We start from the raw sequence: 22,395 nt of genomic DNA on the forward strand, positions 1-22,395 counted from the left end.
GAAACTGTAAGATAATCAATAGTCATTTTAAGACACCAAGTTTGTAGTAATTTGTGGCTGGATGTGGTAGCTCACACCTATAATCCCAGAATTTTGGCAGGCTGAGGTGGGTGGATCACTTGAGGCCAGGAGTTTGAGACCAGCTTGGACAACATGGCAAAACCCTGTCTTTACTAAAAATACAAAAAATTATCTGGGTGTGGCAGCACGCAACTGTAATCCCAGGAGGCTGAGGCATGAGAATCGCTTGAACTTGGAGGCTGAGGTTGCAGTGAGCCAACCTCACACCACTGCACTCCAGCCTGGTCGACAGAGCATGACTCTGTCTCAAAAAACAACAACAAAAAAAACAACTTCTAGTTGTCTTCCCCAGTAGCCAATCTCTCCCTCCTCTTTATTATATAATTCCCAACTTCTAGCTGGACATGGCTGCCTGGAGTAAACACTATAGCTCCTAGCCTCTCTCCCTGGCTTGGTGAGCCCAGGTGCCTAAATTCTACCCAATGAGACAATCAGAAATATTGGGTGCACCTTTCAGAAAGCTTCTTTCAAGGAAAGAGATGTGCTATTTCTTCTTTCCTCCTTCCTGGGGGCTATTAAGCTGACTGAATGGCTGGAGCTCAGGGAGCCATCTTGGGTCATGAGGTGGCAAGCTAAGGATGGTAGAAGAGCAAGACAGGATACTGGGCTTTCAACTGATCATAAGGCTACCATCCATCCCTGGACTCTTATTTGCAGATTCTTCTATGTAAGACAGAAACGATTTCCTATTTTGTTTAAGCTATTGTTATTTTGGGTTTTACTGTTACAGCCAAACCTACCTTAATCATTTTGCCTAATTAATATCTCATTATAATTAATGGAGAATCCATTTTCCAGGAGCTGAAAAATCAAGCTTGAGCAGTGAACAGTTGTCTTTTGGACATTTGAGTAATTCACTGTCTTATAACATACCATTGAACTGTTTTTTTTCTTAGTTGCAAAGTATGCCCAAATAGTCCCATCAGTATCTTTCATTCTTGGGACAGTGCCAGATCTTGGAATTACTCACAGTTTCCTGTACTCACCCCTCCCTATTTACACAGATAAAGAAAAACAAATGTACCTTACAAATAGACAAAATACCTACTATATTTATGTTCTACTTATCACAACTAACTAAAAATAGCCTGTTATATTCACTCTTCTTCACTCATTATATTAACTACCTTTTGGCACACTTTATAGTGACTTCTTCCCTTTTGAATATCATTATTGACACATGGATTTAAAAAAATTCACCTTGTTGCAACGAACTATATTATTTTCCTTTTGGTAATCTAATTGTCAAAGCATGTCAAGTGGGAGCCTCTTTAGATTTATTCCTTTGCCTTTTCAGCTTTACTTTGTACATTTAAAAAGTATCTTTGAACCATCCTTTTCTTGGGGTTGAGCTCCTGTCCAATGAGGGCATAGTGAGGGCAGTACTGCTAATGCCTAAACCACACACTCGCGTCAGCTAGAGCTTTGCTTTACCTTGGTGCAATTTTTGGAAAAAATGAAAACCCGATTAAAAAAAAAAAGTATCGCCGGGTGTGGTGGCTCACGCTTGTAATCCCAGCACTTTGGGAGGCCGAGGCGGGTGGATCACAAGGTCAAGAGATCGAGACCATCCTGGTCAACATGGTGAAACCCCGTCTCTACTAAAAATACAAAAAATTAGCTGGGCATGGTGGCGCGTGCCTGTAATCCCAGCTACTCAGGAGGCTGAGGCAGGAGAATTGCCTGAACCCAGGAGGCGGAGGTTGCGGTGAGCCGAGATCGCGCCATTGCACTCCAGCCTGGGTAACAAGAGCGAAACCCCGTCTCCAAAAAAAAAAAAAAAAAGTATCTTTGCTTTCTGTCATCAACAATATGTTCTGGGCCTGGAGTTATTTAAGGTGTGCAGCTGTTCTCCAAGAAACCTGAGGTTTTTTGGTATATATATATATATATATTTTTTTTTTTTTTTTTTGAGACAGAGTTTCACTCGTGTTACCCAGGCTGGAGTGCAATGGCGCGATCTCTGCTTACCGCAACCTCCGCCTCCTGGGTTCAGGCAATTCTCCTGCCTCAGCCTCCTGAGTAGCTGGGATTACAGGCACATGCCACCATGCCCAGCTAATTTTTTTTTGTATTTTTAATAGAGACGGGGTTTCACCATGTTGACCAGGATGGTCTCGATCTCTTGACCTCATGATCCACCTGCCTCGGCCTCCCAAAGTGCTGGGATTACAGGCTTGAGCCACCGCGCCCGGCCTTTGCTATATATTTTTTAAAATTGTGACTAATATTTGAAGCACAGCTCCAGTTTCTAAGAATGGATATCAGATTGTTCCTCATGTTGTTTTTAGGATTAGTGACAGTTCAAAAAGTTATTTCTTTTTAAAACCACAAATTCACCTTGGTATTTCCTATTTAACTCAAACATGATTAAACTTTTAAAATTTAACTTTAGCATACAGTTTAATATTTATTTTTCTCTACAACATACCTACTTGTAGCCTGTAACACCCGATCCAAACTTCAATGGTATCTTCTCTTTAGTGATTGTATAGTGTCTCACTGACCACCATTCTCTAGTTGTTTTACGGACAGATTCATCCAGGCTGGGTCAATGGGACAGCGGCATAAGAAAGAGAGAGGGAGGGTTTGGCATACTGGCAGGAGAGCATCTGAAGGAATGAATCATGGAATCCCAGGTAATAGAAAGCTTAAGAAAAAGAATACGGTAGTACAGATTAGGAGAAAAAGAGATGGCAGGGATAGGCTGGAACAGGTACGGTGAAGATAACTCAGTGAGAGAGCTGGGAGGAAGGAGGCGGCAGTCAGACTGTGGAGTGACTGAAGTTTGAACGTCAAAGGTGGAGCAGTTTCAGGAGGTGGACAAACCAGAGGATGCATGGTTATCGATGTTTTCCATGGTCCACCTCCAGCTCTGTACACCCACTCTCAGCTCTGCTCACGGCCAGGGCAAACACACACACCCTAGTCTCAGGTAGGAAGGTAAAGGCCAAAGTCTATCTGGGATTTGGCACAGAAGGACAGCCAGGATTGCTGCCTGCTGGCTGCCCTGCTATACATGCAGAATGTGTACCATGTTCAGACTAGGTCATACACCCTCCTTCCTTCCTCACCAGCCATAGACTCCAGGCCCTTCCCACACTTCTGCCTGTAGTGGAGCCTCTCACCCTAGCCCATACGGTGCTGGTTTAGCTTCTGATGGTGCTGGCTGAGATCCGTGATGCTGGCATTCCTCGCAGGAAGAAGCCTGCAGGGTACGCTCAGGCTAGTCCATCTGGGCCCCTGTGGGGGCCTGTCAGGCTCACCTGTGCCACCTGTCCCAAACAGCATTGAGCAGGAAGCTGGGGTGGGGGAACAGGAGGAGCAGAGCCTGCAAAGTAGTACAGATCTCCCTTCTTGCCAAACCTTGCCCTGATCCTAGGGCTGCAGGCAGGAACAGATGCAGCAGGTGGCTGGGAGGGTAACTGGGGATGGGTGAGTGGGAAGGCCAGGTCTGGAGATGCCACAGCTCTACTCTTTTCTTAAACTTGGGTGTTTGGCACAGGGTCCCATGCAAGGAGGTGGGATACAGGCAGCCAGAGGGAGTCTCTCTCCTGCCTCTGCTGGTTCTGGGACAAGAGAGGGCAGAAGAAAGTGGGCAAGGGCTGGATTCTTGTCCTTGAAGGGCTTGGGTCCTCAGAGGGGGAAGATGAGGAAGCCAGAGAAGCTTGAGTATTTCCAGCCACCCAGTAGATTTCCCCGACGCAGGCGCAGAGACACTCGGTCCCCAGGGTCCAAGGGCAGTAGCACAGAGCTGGTGGCTGCCTCCCGGGTCACGTCTGGGTCATTGGCAAAGGCTGAGATGACAGGCCACGTGTTCAACATCAGGCTCACCTGGGGAGGGGAGGCCAGTTAGCCCCCATCCCCCAGCTCTCAGCTCAGGACTTCCACTTTCCCAGGGGCTTCCTCTTGGGGAGCTGGAGCTTAATGGGCTCTCCTGAGAGGGCTGCGGGGTGGCCAGCGTTGGCCTCTGCACATCCTCCACACTCAATGCCAGGCAGGCCCATTCCTCCCCTGGTCCTGGCCTCCAGGACACAGGTTAATGGAGGGTCCACCCAGAGGTCAGCTGGGCTCCACTTCTTCCCCCTGTCTCCCCTTCTGAGCCTGGGATGGGGCCCAGCACTGAGGTCACCTGGACAGTTTGGCGGTTGTACACCTTCACCACATGGAACCGGAAGCTGTAGACACCCCGGACAGGGGCTACGAAGGAGCCCGAGGCCCGGTCAAAGCCACCGCCCTCGTTCACCAGCACCTGGGGGAAATGCCCATGGCTCAGCGGTACCATGGATATGGGGGGGAACAGGGGCAGGGGTGGTGAGTAATGAACAGAAGGGGTGGCAAGTAGGAGCGAATAGGAGTGAATAGATTCAAAAGAAATGGTGAGAAGGAGAAAGGAGGGGATTACGTTTGGGTGGAGGGAGGGGAAACCATCAGTGGGGTGGAAGGGCAGCCGGCCAGTTTACGGAAAGATGTAGGAAGCTGTTTTCTTAGCCTGAGGGACAGCAGAGTGGGTTTGGGCAGTCGCTTCCAGGTCCCTGCAGGGTCCTTCCAGGTCCCCTGGACAGGGGTCGGGGGATTACCTGGTCGAAGTAGATGGCCCCCGTGGTGCCATTGCCGGTTTCCCCTGCTGGCTCATGGTGGTGGCTTCTGACCGCAGCAAATGCCACTCTCCCAGGGGGCGCCTCTCCCAGGGCTGCTCCCCCGGGCCCCCCTGCAGCAGCTCTGCCAGGTTCACAGACCACCAGGCACTCCCCTTCCAGCAGGACAGGCTCTGACCCCTCCTGGGCCCACCCAGTCCCCAGGGCCAGAAGCACCAGAGCCAAGGGCAGCCCCAGACTGTGTAGGGGACCTGGTAGCCAGTGTGGCTTGGCTCCCAACATGGCCGGGTGGCTCTGCAACCCACAAGTGCCCCTGTCTTCTGCCCCTTTTCTGTTTCTGCTCCTCTCCCTGGACTCTCACCGCCGGCACCTGCTCATCTGCCCTCTCCAGGCTGGCTGCACCCCATCTCCATACCTGGGTCCCGGCTCGGTCCTGCCTCCCACTCTCACTCCTGCTGTCACTGCAGTTCCCTCCTCCTTGGCAGAGCATGCAGTGACAGCAGTTGGGCTTTGGGAGGGAGAGGAAGGATGAAGCCGCCCTCCAGCTGGACGGGAGGGCTGCAGCCAGAGCTTCAGGGCAGCCCTTCTGGACGGGACAGCACTGGAGGCCGGACCTGGCGTGGATGGAGAACATGCGTGTGTGTGCGAGCGGTGTGTGCGAGAATGTGTGAGTGTGTGCATGTCCAGAGGCAGCCCCTCAACCCCTTCCTCCTACGATTCCTCCTGTCTTCAAAATCCTCCACAAATCAACAGCCTTTCTCCGTGGCATCATTCCATTTGTTGGAAGCAAGGGGTACCCCACCCGGGGTAACCCCCACCCCCCGCCTCTTGGGAAGCTTTGGTGGAAAGTGCCACGATGTTTTGGCAGAAAGTGCTTGGGCCTAGAGCACCACCGGGCCGGTCACGCTCCCTCTTTGGTCGGCCACTTCTTCATTCGCGGGAAACAACTTTCAGCGCGTGTTCCACTTTCCGAGAAATATCTGCGTAGAACGCGCGAGGACCCCGAGGGCCGGGAGACGGACGGGAGGGCTGGCGAGAAGCGCGAGGAGCTAGCACTGGAGCCGCCGAGGGGGCTGGACCCAGCTGCCTGTCGGGGCCTCCGGGCGCGGCAGCGGAGTTGGGAGGAGGGCGCGCAGCCGGGACCCGGGCAGGCCCAGCCCCGGGAGGAGCCGGGCTGACTCCGCCCCAGGCCAGGAAGTGACTCAAGAAACTGTTTGCGTGCGTTGTGGACTAGAGAGGTCCCCGTTGGGTGAGGAACCCGGGAAGGCCCGCCCAGATTCGGGCCCCCTGCCCTGGACCCCTGGGCTGGGGGCGCGGGCGAAGCGGGGGCCCGGCGGGCGCTGAGAGGACCCGAGGCCGGCGCGGGCGGCGGAGGCGGTAGGCGCGCCCCTCCCCCGCGCCAGGGAATGGGGAGCAGGGTCCGCGGTGCGGAGCGGGCCGGGCCCGGGCGGTGGCAGCAGTCCGCGGTGGGCGGGCCTGGCCCGGCCCCTGGGCCCCGGGCGGCGCTCGTGGCGTGACGGAGAGGGACAGCGGACGGCTGGGGGAGGGGTGGGAGTGGCTTGAACCTTGGAAATGGCAGATCAGAGGCCCCAAAAGACAGTCTAGTTCAAGCCCCTGCTAAGGATTCGTCTTTAAGAAGCCCCGTTGGACTCCTGGATATTGCAGAGTCTCCCAGGAGACTCCTTCTGGCCTCCAGGCCGAGCTGGAGCCCCCCACCCTTCCTGCTCAGGGCTTTGGTCATTCTTTTCCAAAGCCCAGACGCCCACCCCAGAGAGACAGTCTTGTTTACCAGGACTTCCTCTCCAGAGACAAGGCCTGTGGGACACATTCCCTCCCTACCTCCAGTGGACTCAGATGCTTGTCACCTCCTGAGGCTGTTTACTAGGGCCTTAACTAGGTGCGACCTGTTGATAGCTGGTGTAGGCCCAGAGACCAGGATTTGGGTTGAGGGTTCAGTGAGGCTCTGGCCGCCTTCTCCCCTTCCAGGGCTGGGGGCAGCAGCCATGCCTACCTGGGAGGCCCGCCCCGCGTCCCCAGACCGCTTTGCGGTGTCCGCAGAGGCTGAGACCAAGATTCGGGAACAGCAGCCCCATGTGGAGCGCATCTTCAGCGTGGGGGTGAGCGTCCTTCCGAAGGACTGTCCGGACAACCCCCACATCTGGCTGCAGCTGGAGGGCCCCAAGGAAAATACCAGCAGAGCCAAGGTGAACTCCCTCTCTCCCCCAACCCTCCTGACACCAAGGACGCTTTCCCCCAGAGGCGGGGGAGAGGAGGGGAGAGGAACGGCCTGGGCTGTCTTACTGGCAACCTCAGTGCCTCTGAGTTTTGAGGAACTTTCCGACTCTGTATTAGTTTGGAGTTTCGGCTGAATTTTTGCTGTGATGGCGCAGCCTCACAAAAATCATTCTGTGCTCTTTGGGAGAGTAGCCATATCTGGCTGAACAAGTTGGCCCCACCAAGGAATGCACTGTGGGGTGGGAGGCTGGGCCCCATTGCTTCCTTTGGGATTAGGCTAGGGTTTTAGGATGGCTCAATCATGTGCCAGTTTTGTGCTGGGAGTCTCAGTTTCTTTATCTTTACAATGGCAATAACACCATGTGGATACTCCAGGCATTCTGGAGCTCAGGAGAGAGCAAGGAGCTTGGAGAGGTGCAGTGTACTTTTCCTGACCTTCCCTTCCTCCCAAATAGGAGTACCTGAAGGGCCTCTGCAGCCCAGAACTGCAGGATGAAATCCACTACCCGCCCAAACTACACTGCATCTTTCTGGGAGTCCAGGGCTTCTTCCTTGACTGCTTGACCTGGAGTACGTCAGCCCATCTGGTGCCCAGGGAGCCCGGCTCACTGATGATCAGTGGCCTGACTGAGGCCTTTGTCATGGCTCAGAGCCGGGTAGAAGAGCTGGTGGAGCGGCTGAGCTGGGACTTCCTGCCGGGACCATCTCCTGGAGCCTCTCAGTGTCCTGGAGTGCTGAGAGACTTCTCTGCCCTGCTGCATTCCCCTGGAGATGCCCATAGAGAGGCCCTGCTGCAGTTGCCGCTGGCTGTTCAGGAGGAGCTGCTGAGTCTGGTGCAGGAGGCATCCAGTGGGCAGGGGCCAGGAGCATTGGCTTCTTGGGAGGGGAGGAGCTCAGGCTTGCTGGGTGCTCAGTGCCAAGGAGTGAGAGCTCCCCCTAGTGACGGCAGAGAGTCCGTGGACACTGGATCTGTGGGACCCAGAGAGTCCAGGGGAGCAAGGGGAGACAGTTATGCTGTGGAGAAGGAAGGGAAACAGGGTGGTCCCAGGGAGATGGCTTTTGGGTGGAAGGAGTTGCCTGGGGAAGAGGCCTGGGAGCGAGAAGTGGGGCTCAGGCCACAGTCAGTGGGTAGAGGGGCAAGGGAATCAGCACCCCTGAAAGGGAAGACCCTGGGAAAGGAGGAGGCAACTCAGGGAGGAGGAGGGGTCTGTGTTCACCGCGAGCTTCCCAGTGCCCATGGCTCTTGTCACAGGGCAGCTCAGTCTCGAGGAGCCTCCCTCCTCCAGCGGCTCCACAATGGGAATGCCTCTCCTCCAAGGGTGCCCAGCCCTCCACCTGCACCAGAACCCCCATGGCACTGTGGAGACCGGGGTGACTGGGGAGATGGGGGGGACAGGGGAGACAAGCAGCAGGCCACGGCACGAGGTCGGGGGCCTCACTGGAAACGAGGTGCCCGAGGGGGCAACTTGGTGACTGGCACACAGCGTTTCAAGGAGGCCCTGCAGGACCCTTTCACCCTGTGCCTTGCCAATGTGCCTGGCCAGCCAGACCTCCGCCATATTGTCATTGACGGCAGCAATGTGGCCATGGTGTGAGTACCTGGTGGGGCTAAGGGCCTAAGGGAGGGAGGATGAGATAGGCATCCTTGTCCACCTTGGGGATGTGTACTGAGGGGCTGGCATTGTAACCAGGGTGCCAAGCCCCTCCTCTGGCCGACCCCTTCCCACTGCAGGCATGGCCTCCAGCACTACTTCTCCAGCCGGGGCATTGCCATTGCTGTGCAGTACTTCTGGGACCGTGGTCACCGTGACATAACTGTCTTTGTGCCTCAGTGGCGCTTCAGTAAGGATGCCAAAGTTAGAGGTGAGTTGGGCCTGGTCTTCTGTGTCCTGGGGTAGGCTCTGTTTCCACCTGGAGGAGAACCCTATTATGTTCTTTTTTAATAGAGAGTCACTTCCTGCAAAAGCTGCATTCCCTCAGCCTGCTCTCCCTCACACCCTCACGAGTCATGGATGGCAAGAGGATTTCCTCCTATGATGACAGGTACTTGCTCCTCTCCTGGCCCCAGGAGAGGATATTCAAGGAGCTAGCTGAAGATTGAGGGAGAGAGAAAAGCTCCTGGTGGTTTATGCTGTTTCCAAGCCTTGGTAGTGGGTAAGGGGCTAGTTATTCCTCTGTGTCCCTTAGGATTGGGTTAGGTAAACCCGCCTGGCAGCTGTGATGAGATGAACTGTAGACACCCATGTTTGCTCATTTATCATTCATCAAACAAAATGATACCTCATATTTATATAGTGCCTCACTGTCTAGAAAATACTGGTTTAGTGGAAAGATGGGGAAGCTCGTGACATAAATAGCTGACAGATGTCTTCTTATAACCTGAATTTCTAAATATGCAGAGAAACTTCCCTAACATTCTGGAAGAAACACAGTAAAGGTCAAAATAACAAATAAAATGAAGAAACACAACCCATGAATAATAGGACTTTACAAAACATGGTATGATAGAAAGATCACTGGATTTAGAATTGGAAGAGCTAAATTTGAGCCTCAGTAGCACTCCTCATTGACTTTGACTGTGGACTCATGTCTTAGTGAATTAACCTCTTTCTCTCAGGGTCTTCCTCCATTCACGTACCCTCCTTGTGAATATATGAAAAAGATAAGGTGTGTGCCTTGCTCAAGGTGTGCTCGGCAAGAGTACAGTGACATTCCTTCCTAACTTTGCACACACCTATTCAAGTGTGGCAGCGGGTCTATCTCCAGTCTATAGTCGTGGAGACAGAGGGTCAGAGTGGTTACCTCTCTTAGCAAAGGGAAATTAGACCTCAAAACTGTCAGATGATATGAATGAAAATACAAGGCACACTTCTACCATAGTCTGCATAGGTAATGTGAGGAATGAACAGTTTTTCGAAAGCCAATTAACCAAGTTAAAATACTTAACAAGTTCTTTATTCCCTAGGACATTATTTAGATTTTAAAAATTAGTTTCCAAATCATAGTGATTATATACTTTGTCTTTTCAAACATGTACCTTCTATTCCTTAACAAGTAAATGGTATTCTACAAAATGGTTTACTTTCTCCCAATGTTATTCTACTTATGTATAGATGTCACAGATTACCCAAGATATGGAACCTTCTTTCCACACCTGCATTGAAACAGAATTGAAACTGAAGATTGAGTTCGTTTTAATGACTGTTAAAGGCATGTGTCTGCCCAGTTGTGTGGGACCTGGTGGGCAGATAACATAATATAAATTGGGAATTTGTCCAATAACAGTGAATAAGCACAGTGGTGCACAGCGTAGGCATAGTGAATGAATGTTGCTGAACAACATACTGTGTAATGAGATCATAGTAAAATATACTTAACTAGAAAATACCGTTTGCATGCCATAAGTGTACCATATATATTTGTAAGTCATTTCTTTAATTTGTTTCCCAGACGGAAGCTCAGAGCCTGTTATCCGTCACACCTGATCCTGACTCCCAGTTTCCCCATACCATGCTGTCTTTCAAATACTGACTGCTCACTTAGTACTAGGTGCCTGGCCTGCAGGAGGTGGGAACACTGGGAACAAGATCTGATTCGTGACTTTAGAGAGCCATAAGAAAATATAAATCAAACACTACAGGAACTCAGAGGGAAGGGAGCCCCCTTGTGGCTGGGGTTTTGTGGGAAAGGAGAGATTTGTGAGTTTTTGTATTGATTGAGAAAACTGTGGGATGGGCAGGATCTCTGGGTTTCTAAATCTGTTAAGAACACCACCTACCACCTCATGAGTCCTACCTTGTCTTGTAGAATTAGCATTACTGAAGTGGGGCTCAGGCATCTTTTTTTTTTTTGAGACAGAGTCTTGCTCTGTCACCTAGGCTGGGGTGCAATGGCGCTATCTTGGCTCACTGCAATTTCCACCTCCCGGGTTCAAGCAATTCTCCTGCCTCAGCCTCCTGAGTAGCTGGGACTACAGGCACGCATCACCACACTTGGCTAATTTTTTTGTATTTTTAGTAGAGACGGCATTTCACCATGTTGGCCAGGATGGTCTCAATCTCTTGACCTCGTGATCTGCCCGCCTTGGCCTCCCAAAGTGCTAGGATTACAGGCGTGAGCCACCGTGTCTGGCCCATCTGTTTTTTTAAAGTTCCACTGGTGATTCTGTTCCTCAGCAAGTTTTCGGAAGTGCCTTCCAGATAGAAGGAATAGTTGGAGAAACCTGGAAGTCAGCATTAGACATATTTGAAGAGCAGAGTGTAACCTGATTATTGATTTTAGCTAGAGTTGAGATTGCATTAGGGAATATTGGGAGAGAGAAGGCTGTAAGAGTGATTTGAACAGGGCTCTAGAAGGCCTTAGCTGCCAGGCCTGGGTGTGTAGACTTTATTTGGTAAATAAAGGGTGAGTGTGGAAGAGTTTTGTGTAGGGGATAAGCATACTTTCTGGGGCAGGGCAGGGGAGGCTGGAGGGTGGTGAGTGGTCAGAGGCAGGGACCCCTTGTTAGGAGGTTATGCATGATCTCAGTTGCAATATCTGAATTACTAGGATAGTTATGGTGGGCCTGGGAAGGAAAGGAGCAGAGTGCAAGGTTTTTCAAAGGCAGGACATGTTGGATTTTTGAGGGATTGGTTGGATAGGGTGGAAGACAGTGTCAGAGCTAGATCTTATTGTTTACTAACGAGATGCAAAGTGTTGTGCGAAGGACTGTGGTGAACAGATTGGATGCTACTGGGAGACCACCTTGGATTCATCTTTGTTTCCTCTCTAGCCCATGAAACCTGTATCTAGTCAGTTGCCTGTAGCTGGGCTAAGGTGGGGTACGGGGCCAGATCTCCATCACTAGAAGATGCTCATGGGAATTAGTAACATTTTTGAGGTTGGGGCCTTGGAGTGTCCCAAAGGGTTGCTGTGGTTATTTTTATTTTTATATATTTGGGGGGCATACAAGTACAGTTTTTCTACACGCATAGTGGTGAAGTCTGGGCTTTTAATGTAACCATTATCCAAATAGTGAACATTGTACCCAATAGGTACAAATTTTCAACTTCTCTCAGTTGCTGTGGTTTTGGAGACAGGTTCATGGTGAGGCTGGCTGAAGAGAAAGATGGGATAATTGTCTCCAATGATCAGTTCCGGGACCTGGCGGAGGAGTCTGAGAACTGGATGGCAATCATCAGAGAACGGTGAGAATTGGGCACAGACGCAGACCTTTTTCTCAAGCCAGCTCTGCTCTGGCCACAGGGTGAAAACTCTGGGAAGGAGGTGAAGTTTTCTTGAAGGATGGAGCCAGCAGTTTCTGGTGATACTGGTTTCAGTTGTCTGGGAGGTGGGCAAGGGCCCCCTGTATGACCATATATTCTCTTTCACCGTCCAGCCTGCTGCCCTTTACCTTTGTGGGAAACCTCTTCATGGTACCTGATGACCCACTGGGGCGAAACGGCCCCACCCTGGATGAATTTCTGAAGAAGCCAGCCAGGTAATCAATCTAGACTCCTTGTAGACAGCTTCACCCTGGCCCTCTCTTGGCAGGCCCGGAGGCTTGGGTGGAAGTGTGACCTCAGTTTTGGTCAGTTTAATTTTGCAGTGGTTTGAGTTACCTTGGCCTTGGCCATGACAAGCTTCCCAGGGAATCCTGACGTAGAACCTCCTTGCTGGGAGGGAAACACCTGCTTCCTGTTTCCCTTAATCAGCATGTTTTATGGAGTTATTTGGAAAATGGTTGTTTATACTGAGAGCCAGTTGTATTCTGCATGCCTTCTGCTGACCATTATGTAAGTGATTAATTTAGGACCAGAACTAGATCATATAAGAGTAGCAGAGTTCACCATAGTTCCCAAAGTACAGTCCATCACCCCTTCAGAAGTGGGTTGATACTGCCACTCATTGGTCAACTTCAGGAACTTCAGGACTTTCCCCCAGAGCCAGGGCCAGGCAAGATAATTAAGAGATGGGTAGACTACTAAGATCTAATTTCCCTCCCAGGATACTCATCAGCTCTTTTTGATCTGTTTCTTCCAAGGACACAGGGGCCTTCTAAGGCTCAGCATCCTTCCAGGGGCTTTGCAGAACATGGTAAACAGCAGCAGGGGAGAGAAGAGGAAAAAGGTAGTGGTGGCATTCGGAAGACCCGGGAAACAGAGCGGCTCCGACGCCAGCTGCTGGAGGTGTTTTGGGGTCAGGATCACAAAGTGGACTTTATCCTGCAGCGGGAGCCATACTGCCGGGACATTAACCAACTGTCTGAGGCCCTGCTCAGTCTCAACTTTTGAGCCTCACCTGCTTGAGTGGCTGCTGCCCCGTCAGCTCCAGCCACCTCCAGCTCAGCCCTTTCTGGGAGAGTCTCTCTGGTGCTCACACTCTTATTCAGAGGCACCCTGAGTTGATGCTTTGGATCAGGGAAGCCACTTTGGGACAGGTCCATAAAGTGATCTGATCTTACCGAGTCAGGACCTCAGCCAGCTGTCAAGAGGTTCTGCTCAGCCTTAACTTCTCAACTTTGCCTTAGCACAGGGTTTCTGTAGAGAGTGGGGGCTACTGGGGAGGATTAGTTCTGGAGACTGAGACTGTTGGCTCCACCTCCAAGCTGAGCTGAGGTGGAGGGCAGAGTGGGTGGGAAGTGACAGGAAGTTAAGCTGTTTCTCTCTCTGGCTGCTGCTCTGGAGGGCCAGAGGACAGGATGCTCCCTGGCTGAGCTCCTGGGTGTGTGGAAGGAGATGCAGGGCCCTGGTCGGGCCACAGCGTTATGTGGACTGGGCTGCAATAGGGTGGAGTGAGCTAGTGAAGAAAGCAGAGGGCCGCTTGGCTTCTGGTCCCAGCTATGCCTGTTTGTGACCTTGATTGAGTTTCTTGGGCTTTACTTCCGCCTACAAATCAGGGGTAAAAATACCTGTTGAGAGGAGAAATGAGAACACAGAGGAAAGCTTCTTGGAGAAAAGGTGCTTGGACCAAGTCTCAGGTGTGTTGCCTGTGGCTGCACAGGCTCCCTAACCAAAACCTCACTTTCAGAGAGATGTGGGTCCTCTGTCTCCAGGGTCCACACCCTAGATTTTAACACTGCATTCTTACTATAACATGCCCTACAATGGCTGCATCCCTTTTGAGCAACCTCCAAAATCCACATTTACACAGTAGGTAAATTAGGGACAACTACATTATCAAAATACTCTCAGGGTTCCTATAAATGGCAGCTCTCCTGTTGTATTCACATGTTTGTTTACAGACTAACAAATGTGTTGGCAAGTCCCTGGTTAGATGCACTGCACTTGCTGGTATTGAGATGAACACATCGATTTTTCACCAAATCGATGAAGCCATGCTCTGCAATGACAATAATAATGTGATCTGACCCTAACGTTTTTTCTATGGAAGACACATGTTGCATAAAGCGAGGCATACTTCTGCTTTGTGTGTGTGTATATGGGGAGATGGGAGGACTGACGGAAGTTGAACCAGTTGGTTCTAGATGAACCAATTATCTGGTAAATGCAAACAACCAGAGTTGGAAGGCACTTGACTGGCCACCAGACCAACTCTGCTGTCACTGGCATGCCCTCTCCACCCTGATTCCTTTAGGTCATTGCCCTGGATCTGCTTGAAGTCCTCCTGTGCCGGGGAATTTACTGTCTCCAAGGTAGCACATTCCCTGTGTAGATGGTATTAATCAGTACTCCTTCTGTTAGTGCGGCCTAAAGTATGCTTTTCTGTTACTTCTACCTTTGAGGCTGATCATCCCGCCAGGAACAATACAGAGCCAGACAACTTCCTGGAGTCCAAGACCAGATAAAAAAGTAGGACAGGTGCCCTTGGGTTCTGTTCTGTGTGGGCCCTGTGGCAAGTCTCTGGACAAGATCTATTCCAGGCCCTGACTTCTGCCTTCCTCTGAATGGCACAAGCAGTTGAATACTGCATGGAGTGTCTAATGCTGATGGGGAGGGTCCTTGGGTCCTTGGGTCCTTGTGTGCTTACCCCTCCCTTTTTGATGATTTACACCACTGCACCGTACTGATCCAGGCTGGGGGCAGGTGCGTTGGAGATAGGCTGGTCAAGGAGGTGACAATGATTCAGAGATAACCCAGGGTTCCCTGAGAAGAAGAGAGTGTTTAATGTGGCCTGAACTGGTGGCTGGGGGAACTGTGTCTGGTCAAGATGGCAGATATCATAGCTTTAGGTAGGTAAGGTCCTAGATGAAAACTTGGGAGTCTTTTTTTTTTTCTCCTGATAGGATTGTTTATAGTTCTTGATTGGTTTCTTTTCACTTCCAGTGATGGTGGGTGTGCAGTAGACCAAAAGTATCTTCTGCCCTTTTGTGCTAAGGGCCCTGGTTGACTGAGTGGTTCCAGTCAGATGACAGGCAAGTCCTAAACTTATGGACAGGGATGCTGGCTTTGTTATGCTACAGCCTGATAAACTGGGATCACTGTGTGGTTAGTAATGCACTTGCCATTTGGTTACACAGACTGAAGGCTATCCCACACCTGGGCCTCACCTCTTCCTCTTCTGGCATCCTAATGGCACTCTGACAGCATCCAGGGTGACTATAGGGCCCAGTGGAAATGGATCACCACTCTCTCTTCTAGTCTCTACCTTTATCATAACCTGATGTCTCAAACTTGTGACCAGTTCTTTTGGCAGCCGAAGGACCAAGAAGGGAGAGGCTGAGGAGACAGACTGCCTGTTGTAACTTCCAAAACCCCATATGGGGAAAATAATCATCTAGGGTGACATTCCTTGAAATAAATCCCAAGAGAATCTAGGCCAAAGAGATGAGCCAAGGTTAGTGAGATAATTTATTGCCTAAACGGCAGAGCATTCTCTGCACAGCATAAAGGAGAAGTGGGGCAGCAGCAGGACATACAGAGAAACCAAACTGGGAAATATTACAATGAGTTGAAAAGATTAAGGTCCCAACCTGATGAGATTACATCCTTGAGACAATAAAGTGGAGCAACAGAACAATGGGGAGGAAGAGGACTGGGGAAGGAATCTTAAGAACCAGTTGGCTTCAGCTCTCTAGAGGAGTTGAGCCTATTCAGTGTCTAACCTGGAAGCCTGTGAGGGACAGGCCTCAGGCCCTTGCCATGACCTACTTAGGCTATGACTTCCTTCAAGGCAGCCCCTAGCTCTGGGAAGGAATACTGGTAGCCAGTGGCCAGTGTTCGCCGTGGGGTCACCTTCTGGCCTTCCAGCAACATGATGGCACGCTCTCGCCCAAAGACAGCTTGCACCACAGTGCTGGGGAGAGGGATAAAGGCTGGGCGGCCCAGGGCAGCACCCAAGGTCTGGGCAAACTCAGCATTAGTGGCAGAGGATGGAGCCACTCCATTCAGGACCCCGTGCACGTGGTTTGCTTCAAGAGCATGGGTCACAATTCCTGCCAGGTCCCCGATGTGTATCCAGGGGAAGAACTGTTGACCTGAGCCGATGGGGCCCCCGAGGCCCAGGCGAAAGGGCAGCAGCATGTGGCCGATGGCACCACCCCCACGGCCCAGCACAACCCCTAGAGCAGGCAAGAGGGAAGGTACAGGGGGGCCTCTCAGCCTTGAAGCAGCCCCACTGCTCCTCCTGGTCTGTTTCCCCTTCCTCACTCTCCCCATGCTGTCTCGGCTCTGTAACAGAGGTGGGCAGTATGGCTTTCTTTAATACTTTACACCTTCTCCTCTGCAGGTTGGCTAGAAGTGGTGGCATCCTTTCACTCTGTAATTGTAATCTCAGCTCTTCTGATCCCATCACTTCCCCAGCCCAGAGAAGACATTCCAACCCTGTCTGATACATACCCACGCCCCTGGTTCTCACCTGAGCGTACCACCACCTGGCGTGTACAATCTCCAGGAAGCCTGGCTGCAGCTTCCCATTTGGTTACAAGGTTGGAGAAAAAGTCAAAGTCCCCTCCTGGGCTGTCTTCATCATACTCCGCAGTCAGACTGGGCTGGTAGTAAGCTGCCGGTTGAACACACTCATTTGCCCTGGTGTCCTTGGTCCTGCCTGGCTCTCTGCTGTGGAGGTTCCCCTTGGCCTCACCTTCTTTGGCCCTTGGGTTCTCCCCATTTGGAGACAGAGCTATTTGAATATTTTCCCCTTGAGCTTCTCCATGACCTGAACTGTTCCTTCCCTGGAGGAACTCTTTGGTTGCAGGGCTAAACTTAGACGATGCTAGAGTGTAGCGGTTAAGAACAGGAACTTGGGTACCAGGCTGCCTGAGTTTAATCAGCTCCCTCATTTATTAACTCTGACTTCATGCAAATTACTTAACCTCTCTGTATAGAATTTTCACATCTTTAAAATGGGAATAATAGTACCTACCTCATAGGGTTGTTATAAGGAATAAATGATAATAAGTATAAAACACTACAAATAGTGGCTGGTGTGTGCATTATAATTGTTTGCAATTACTTGGTCCCAAAGGTGACTTAACAGCAACCAGGAACTCTGTTCCTAAAGAACTGTGGTGTGAGAAGTAAGGGACTGGGAATAGGTGGACTTTTCCCTGGCACTAAGAGTGATGCCACTCCCCACTCTTTTTCAGGGTCTAAATTTCTTAGTGAAAGTACACAAAGGTTAGGAGAAACATGCATGTATTAAGGGCCTAGGAAGTCATTTTGCCTGGAAAAGGCCAGTGCTCTGCTGTGTGCATAGCTACAGAGGTCTGAGTTACCCCCTCCCCCTGGCTAATATAAGGGGTTGGTGATTTGGGGGCATACCTACACCTGTGACTAAGACCCACACCTTGGGAGGTTGTGGGGCTTTGGTGATGGCTTTAGCCAGCAACTGGGTGGTCTCCAGGCGGCTGCTGAGAACCTCTTTTCGGAAGGTTTCGTTCCATCTGTAGAAGAAACATGGGAAATAAAAAGCCACTAAATACCTAGGTGCACATATCCCTCTCTCTGTCTTTTCCTGGGAGCTGTTTTATACCTATTTCTAGTAAAACCCTGAATTTTGGCTTAAGAGAAACAGTCGGGGTCTCCTGTAGAGGGAAAGGGCATACATTTCCTGGGCATCCTGAGTTGTATGTGAGGACTCAAGCCAACTGGCTGACTGAGTGGAGGAGCAGGTGGGCGTGGAGGAGTAGAGCAGAATGAGTAGTCTGGGATATAGGTTTAGTTCAGATCTGGCAGTTGCATTACCCATGGAGGTTCTCATCAGTCGGACACTCTCCTCCCTATGCTCTAGTGGGTATCAGCTTTAGGGCCGCTGACCTTCGGAGAGGGTTGAGGATGTTCTCTCCGGCCAGGTTGACGGCGGCATCGCAGCTCGGCAGCCCGGAAGTAGCGAGCTCATCCTGTCGGAGAAAGCACACAGTTCCCCTGCCCGGCCCTATGCCAACCAACTCTGCCTTGCCACCCCCGTCTAGAGGATGGGCGTACCCACGAGATCCGGCCGGGTCCGGGCTGTCGGGAGACGAACGTCACTTCGTGGCCCCTGGCATTCAGCAGCTTGGTTAGGGCTGTCCCAATGAAGCCTGTCCCGCCACCTGATCGGCAAACACAAATTGTTTATATTCCCGGGGAGTCAGGTGGCGGCGCCTTCCGTCCCCGCTGTGACCCCCTATTCCGGCGCCATCCCATCTGACACTAGACTTCTCCCCACCTCTCCCCCTCCCCGTGTTGCAGAGCTGACAGGTCACAGGGATTAGGGAGATTCGGCTTTTCTGGCTAGGAGGCCAAGGCAAGGTTGTCTGTGCACGACACAGTGCCCTCCCGGAAGCGGCTTCCCAACCCTCAATATCGGACTAATCCCGCCCCTCACTCTCCCTTTCTGCCTTCTCTCACCCACAAGCACACGCATAGCGACTAGGACCTAAAGCGCCTGCGCAAGGTTTAGAGTTTACCTCACTTCGGACGCGACTGCGACCTCTCTGCGCATGCCTTTTTTGGGAAGCGCGTTCCCATCGAGGTCTTCCTCTAGTGCTTGGCCCTTCTCGGCAACCCGGAAAAACTTGTCTGGCAAGTGAGGCGGGGAGGCGCGCAGTGGGAGGGATTAATGGACCCGGAAAGGGCACAGGAGGGAAGAGTTTAGTGTAAAAAGCCAACCAAAGCAAACCTAAACCAACAAAAGCCTTCATCTAAAACCCAAAGCTACCCAGACTGCAGAATTCTGGATGTCTATTAAGTTGTCGGGTCAGTAATGCAAGAGAGCCCTTCCACCGGTAATCTGGATTTCTTTTCGCTAGGCCAGTTTTTTCTTTTCCCTCTTCACGCTGCCTCCTAACAGCATTTAAACATTCCAAAGTTCTCCTCATATTAAAATAACCCTTCTCCAGACCTTTTATCCTCCAGCTACTATTTTTTTTTTTTGACTTCATAGCCAAACTTCCCAAACGTGTGCTTTCCATTTTCTATTTCTTATTTCACTCCCATGGGGTTTGTGCCTTTATCATTCATTTCCTCACTCTCCAGAAACAAAAGTTTCCCATGTGTCACCAAATCCGATGCCTAGTTTTCAGCTAGTTTTCTTGACCTTTCAGTATCATTGGGCATCTGCTGATTTCTTCCTCTCTTTGAAAATGTTTGGCCTTAGTGAAAGACGCTCTCTTCTGGGTTTCTCTTAGCTTTTTTCAGTCTCTGATGCTCGCTTTACCTCTGCTAAGTTCTCAAAACATGGGTATTCCTTAGAGCTGGGTCCTAGGACCTTCTCTTCCCACTCTGCACTTTTCCCTAGGCATCTATGCCTTGAATTCAGTTACCAGTCTTTTACAGAAGACATATACAACTCAGATCTCTGAGTCCCTAATCCCTATAACAACTTCTTATTACACACCTAGTTTTGGATGTCTGAAACCCTGTTGATTTTAAATACTGAATCTCTCCCAGATTTATCTAAGAGGGGTCTTTGAAAAGTTCATGGAACTGCCTCGTGGCACCTGCCCCCTTCTGCGCGGTCACACTGAGCTAACGCCTGAGCCTGGAAGCAGGCGGCAGACCCTCAGCTTCGCCTACCGCCTCCCTACCATGGAACCCTGCAAAGTGAACGAGGTTTGCGCCTTTGTGAAGATGTGTAAGTGGCATCCAAGCGTTCTGCACACTGAGGAAATGCGCTTCCTGAGGGATTGGGTGGAGAGTATGGGGGCTAAAATACCACCTGCTACTCAGAAAGCTAAATCAGAAGAAAATACCAAGGAAGAAAAACCTGATAGTAAGAAGGTGGAGGAAGACTTAAAGGCAGATGAACCATCAAGTGAGGAAAGTGATCTAGAAATTGATAATGAAGGTGTGATTGAGTCAGACACTGATGCCCCTCGAGAAATGGGAGATGAAAATGCAGAGATAACAGAGGTGATGATGGAACAGGCAACTGATAAGAAAGTGGCTGCTATTGAAGCCCTAAAGATGATGAATTGCTGAAAGCCATTGACTTATTCACAGGTGCCATCAGGTTGAATCCTCGCTTGGCCATTTTGTATGCCAAGAAGGCCAGTGTCTTCGTCAAATTATGGAAGCCAAATGCTGCCATCTGAGACTGTGACAGAGCCATTGAAATAAATCCTGATTCAGCTCAGCCTTATAAGTGGCAAGGGAAAGCACACAGACTTGTAGGCCACTGGGAGGAAGCAGCCCATGATCTTGCCCTTGCCTGTAAATTGGATTATGATGAAGATGTGAGTGCAATGCTGAAAGAAGTTCAACCTAGGGCACAGAAAATCGCAGAACATCAGAGAAAGTATGAGCAAAAACGTGAAAAGTGAGAGATCAAAGAAAGAACAGAAAGTTAAGAAGGCTTGAGAAGAGCATGAGTGAGCCCAGAGGGAGGAAGAAGCCAGATGACAGTCAGGAGCTCAGTATGGCTCTTTTCCAGGTGGTTTTCCTGGGGGAATGCCTGGTGGTTTTCCCAGATGAATGCCTGGAATGGGAGGGGGCATGCCTGGAATGGCCAGAATGCCTGGACTCAATGAAATTCTTAGTGATCCAGAGGTTCTTGCAGCAATGCAGGATCCAGAAGTTTTGGTGGCCTTCCAGGATGTGCCTCAGAACCCAGCAAATATGTCAAAATACAGAGCAACCCAAAGGTTATGAGTCTTATCAGCAAATAGTCAGCCAAATTTGAAGGTCAAGTGTAATGCCCTTCTGATAAATAAAGCCTTTGCTGAAGGAAAAGAAACCTAGATCACCTTATGGATGTCACAATAATAAAAGTAGTGTACCTCTGACCTTCTCATCAAGAGGGCTGGGGTGCTTTGAAAATAATCCCTATTCCACTCCCCTAAATGCAGCTGAAGCATTTTACAGTGGTTTGCCGTTAGGGTATTCATTCAGATAATGTTTTCCTACTAGGAATTACAAACTTTAAATATGTTTTAACCTTAAAAATATTTAAAACAAATTTAAAGTGTCTGTTAATTCTTACATTTTTCTTTACTAATCATTTTTGATTTTTTTTCTTTGAATTGTTGTGCAGGGAAGATAATGTATAGAAGATTTTTGCTCTAATTTGAGTGAAATAAAAATTTATTAGTGTGAGGCAAACATAACTGATTTGAGGATAAAGTTTTTGTTGGATATGTGGTTCCTGAAGCATTTTGACTTGTCTTTTTAAACCCGTTATCTTTTTCTTTAAAGATTTATTTCAGTAAAACTAATTGGGGCCACCAGTATTTCAGTAGGACCTGGGTAGGAACTGGAAGTATTTGGCAGGGCAGCAGCAATCTTGCTGTGTTTTATATAACATGCATCCTTGGGTGGGTTGCCCTTAAATGTTACACTGTGGTGAAGGGATGATTATTTTATAATGCTGCAGTAGAGTTGGAGTACTTAGGTCTGTTCTTGTCTAGTATTTCTAATAAATGTATCGTATTATTTCCACATAGGGGAAATAAGGGAATACTTTTCCTTTTATATTTCTATGCTTAAAATTCTCTTTCCTTGTCAAAAAATGCCCAGCTCTGTGTCTGCTTTCTATGTTTTTCTCCCTTACTTTTCTTGGGCTAAAGACAGGCTTTTTCTGCCAGTATTATCACTGCTATCATCATTAACAGCATAATTATACAAGCATATTTAATGCTGAGTTTAATTTAATATGTAATGCATATGGTAATTGTAGGGTAATATCCACAACAACTATAGTTTCTTACTTGGCCATAAGAATGCTTATTTAGGCATTCTGGTAAAATCATGTCATATCAAAAGACATTGGAAAGAGGGATTCCCTTTGGTGTTTGGTCTTCCACTTAGAAAATACCTGTTGCAGATAGAGTTTATCTTGTAGTATTCATCTTTGTATTTTGAAGATAATAAGGTTTGATTTAAATTGATCTACACAGAGGGGAACCAATTTTTTTGATCCAATGTAAATTATAAATGAGATAATTCACAGTTATTCACTGTGGAGTTGTTGAGACTGTGAAAGACTCATTGTCTTTGTATTCAGCTCTTCCTTAAATAGTGAAACCCTACCCCTACCTCTGCTTGCTTTCTTTCCCTCCCCTCCCATGATAAAATAAATTTTCTGTTGTGCATTCAATTCTTTTTTTTTTTTTTTTTTTTTTTTT

At 49.6% G+C, this 22,395-nt stretch overlaps 3 protein-coding genes, 1 non-coding gene and 1 pseudogene across 11 annotated transcripts; 3 read left to right on the plus strand and 2 right to left on the minus strand.

Moving 5' to 3' along the window:
* The first annotated feature begins 1,410 nt into the window (after window positions 1–1,410).
* LOC119469818 lies at window positions 1,411–1,536 on the plus strand. The gene has a single exon (XR_005198665.1). It is a non-coding gene; the product is annotated as a U4atac minor spliceosomal RNA (small nuclear RNA).
* Window positions 1,537–2,457: 921 nt separating this feature from the next.
* On the minus strand, window positions 2,458–5,320 carry CBLN3 (cerebellin 3 precursor). Its single transcript, XM_017520623.2, has 3 exons — window positions 4,662–5,320; window positions 4,214–4,333; window positions 2,458–3,915 (listed from the first exon to the last, which is right to left on the minus strand). Exons 1-3 carry the CDS (start codon window positions 4,959–4,961, stop codon window positions 3,718–3,720), a joined length of 618 nt encoding a protein of 205 aa, XP_017376112.1. The 5' UTR covers window positions 4,962–5,320; the 3' UTR covers window positions 2,458–3,717.
* Window positions 5,208–17,263, plus strand: KHNYN (KH and NYN domain containing). Of its 6 annotated transcripts, XM_017520617.2 has the most exons (9): window positions 5,208–5,298; window positions 6,083–6,097; window positions 6,666–6,883; window positions 7,370–8,505; window positions 8,647–8,777; window positions 8,861–8,957; window positions 11,993–12,100; window positions 12,292–12,393; window positions 12,937–17,263. In XM_017520617.2, exons 1-9 carry the CDS (start codon window positions 5,208–5,210, stop codon window positions 13,184–13,186), a joined length of 2,148 nt encoding a protein of 715 aa, XP_017376106.1. In that variant the 3' UTR covers window positions 13,187–17,263. The 6 variants fall into 6 exon arrangements, with proteins under 6 accessions (XP_017376106.1, XP_017376102.1, XP_017376104.1 ...); XM_017520613.2 differs by lacking the exons at window positions 5,208–5,298; window positions 6,083–6,097 and adding an exon at window positions 5,837–5,928 and having other exon boundaries at window positions 11,972–12,100; XM_017520615.2 differs by lacking the exons at window positions 5,208–5,298; window positions 6,083–6,097 and adding an exon at window positions 5,837–5,928.
* Window positions 15,686–18,742, minus strand: SDR39U1 (short chain dehydrogenase/reductase family 39U member 1). 2 transcript variants are annotated; one of them, XM_017520618.2, is made up of 6 exons: window positions 18,683–18,742; window positions 18,278–18,384; window positions 18,110–18,192; window positions 17,615–17,736; window positions 16,710–16,853; window positions 15,686–16,413 (listed from the first exon to the last, which is right to left on the minus strand). In XM_017520618.2, the coding sequence occupies exons 1-6, from the start codon at window positions 18,696–18,698 to the stop codon at window positions 16,004–16,006; spliced, it is 882 nt and encodes a 293-aa protein (XP_017376107.1). In that variant the 5' UTR covers window positions 18,699–18,742; the 3' UTR covers window positions 15,686–16,003. The 2 variants fall into 2 exon arrangements, with proteins under 2 accessions (XP_017376107.1, XP_037591545.1); XM_037735617.1 differs by lacking the exons at window positions 17,615–17,736; window positions 18,278–18,384; window positions 18,683–18,742.
* A 156-nt stretch (window positions 18,743–18,898) lies between these two features.
* LOC108297928 lies at window positions 18,899–22,349 on the plus strand (annotated as a pseudogene). The gene has a single exon (XR_001822392.2). The product of XR_001822392.2 is annotated as a hsc70-interacting protein-like (transcript).
* Window positions 22,350–22,395: the final 46 nt, after the last annotated feature.

This window comes from Cebus imitator, unplaced genomic scaffold (genome assembly GCF_001604975.1).
Source record: "Cebus imitator isolate Cc_AM_T3 unplaced genomic scaffold, Cebus_imitator-1.0 Scaffold862, whole genome shotgun sequence".
Taxonomy (NCBI): Eukaryota; Metazoa; Chordata; class Mammalia; order Primates; family Cebidae; genus Cebus; species Cebus imitator.

Bases quoted from the DNA above. Each gene is read 5' to 3' on its own strand.
- CBLN3 (XM_017520623.2), bottom strand. From the start codon at position 4,961: ATGTTGGGAGCCAAGCCACACTGGCTACCAGGTCCCCTACACAGTCTG. The intron at 4,334-4,661 runs GTAATCCCCCGA...CATTTCCCCCAG, and splicing joins GGGCCATCTACTTCGACCAG to GTGCTGGTGAACGAGGGCGG. The intron at 3,916-4,213 runs GTGACCTCAGTG...TCCCCTCCCCAG, and splicing joins ACAACCGCCAAACTGTCCAG to GTGAGCCTGATGTTGAACAC.
- SDR39U1 (XM_017520618.2), bottom strand. The intron at 16,854-17,614 runs GTATGCCCCCAA...TTCAACCGGCAG, and splicing joins GGTCTTAGTCACAGGTGTAG to CTTACTACCAGCCCAGTCTG. The intron at 16,414-16,709 runs GTGAGAACCAGG...TGCCTGCTCTAG, and splicing joins CCAGGTGGTGGTACGCTCAG to GGGTTGTGCTGGGCCGTGGG.
- KHNYN (XM_017520617.2), top strand. From the start codon at position 5,208: ATGAAGCCGCCCTCCAGCTGGACGGGAGGGCTGCAGCCAGAGCTTCAG. The intron at 6,884-7,369 runs GTGAACTCCCTC...CCTCCCAAATAG, and splicing joins AAAATACCAGCAGAGCCAAG to GAGTACCTGAAGGGCCTCTG. The intron at 8,958-11,992 runs GTACTTGCTCCT...TTTTGGAGACAG, and splicing joins ATTTCCTCCTATGATGACAG to GTTCATGGTGAGGCTGGCTG.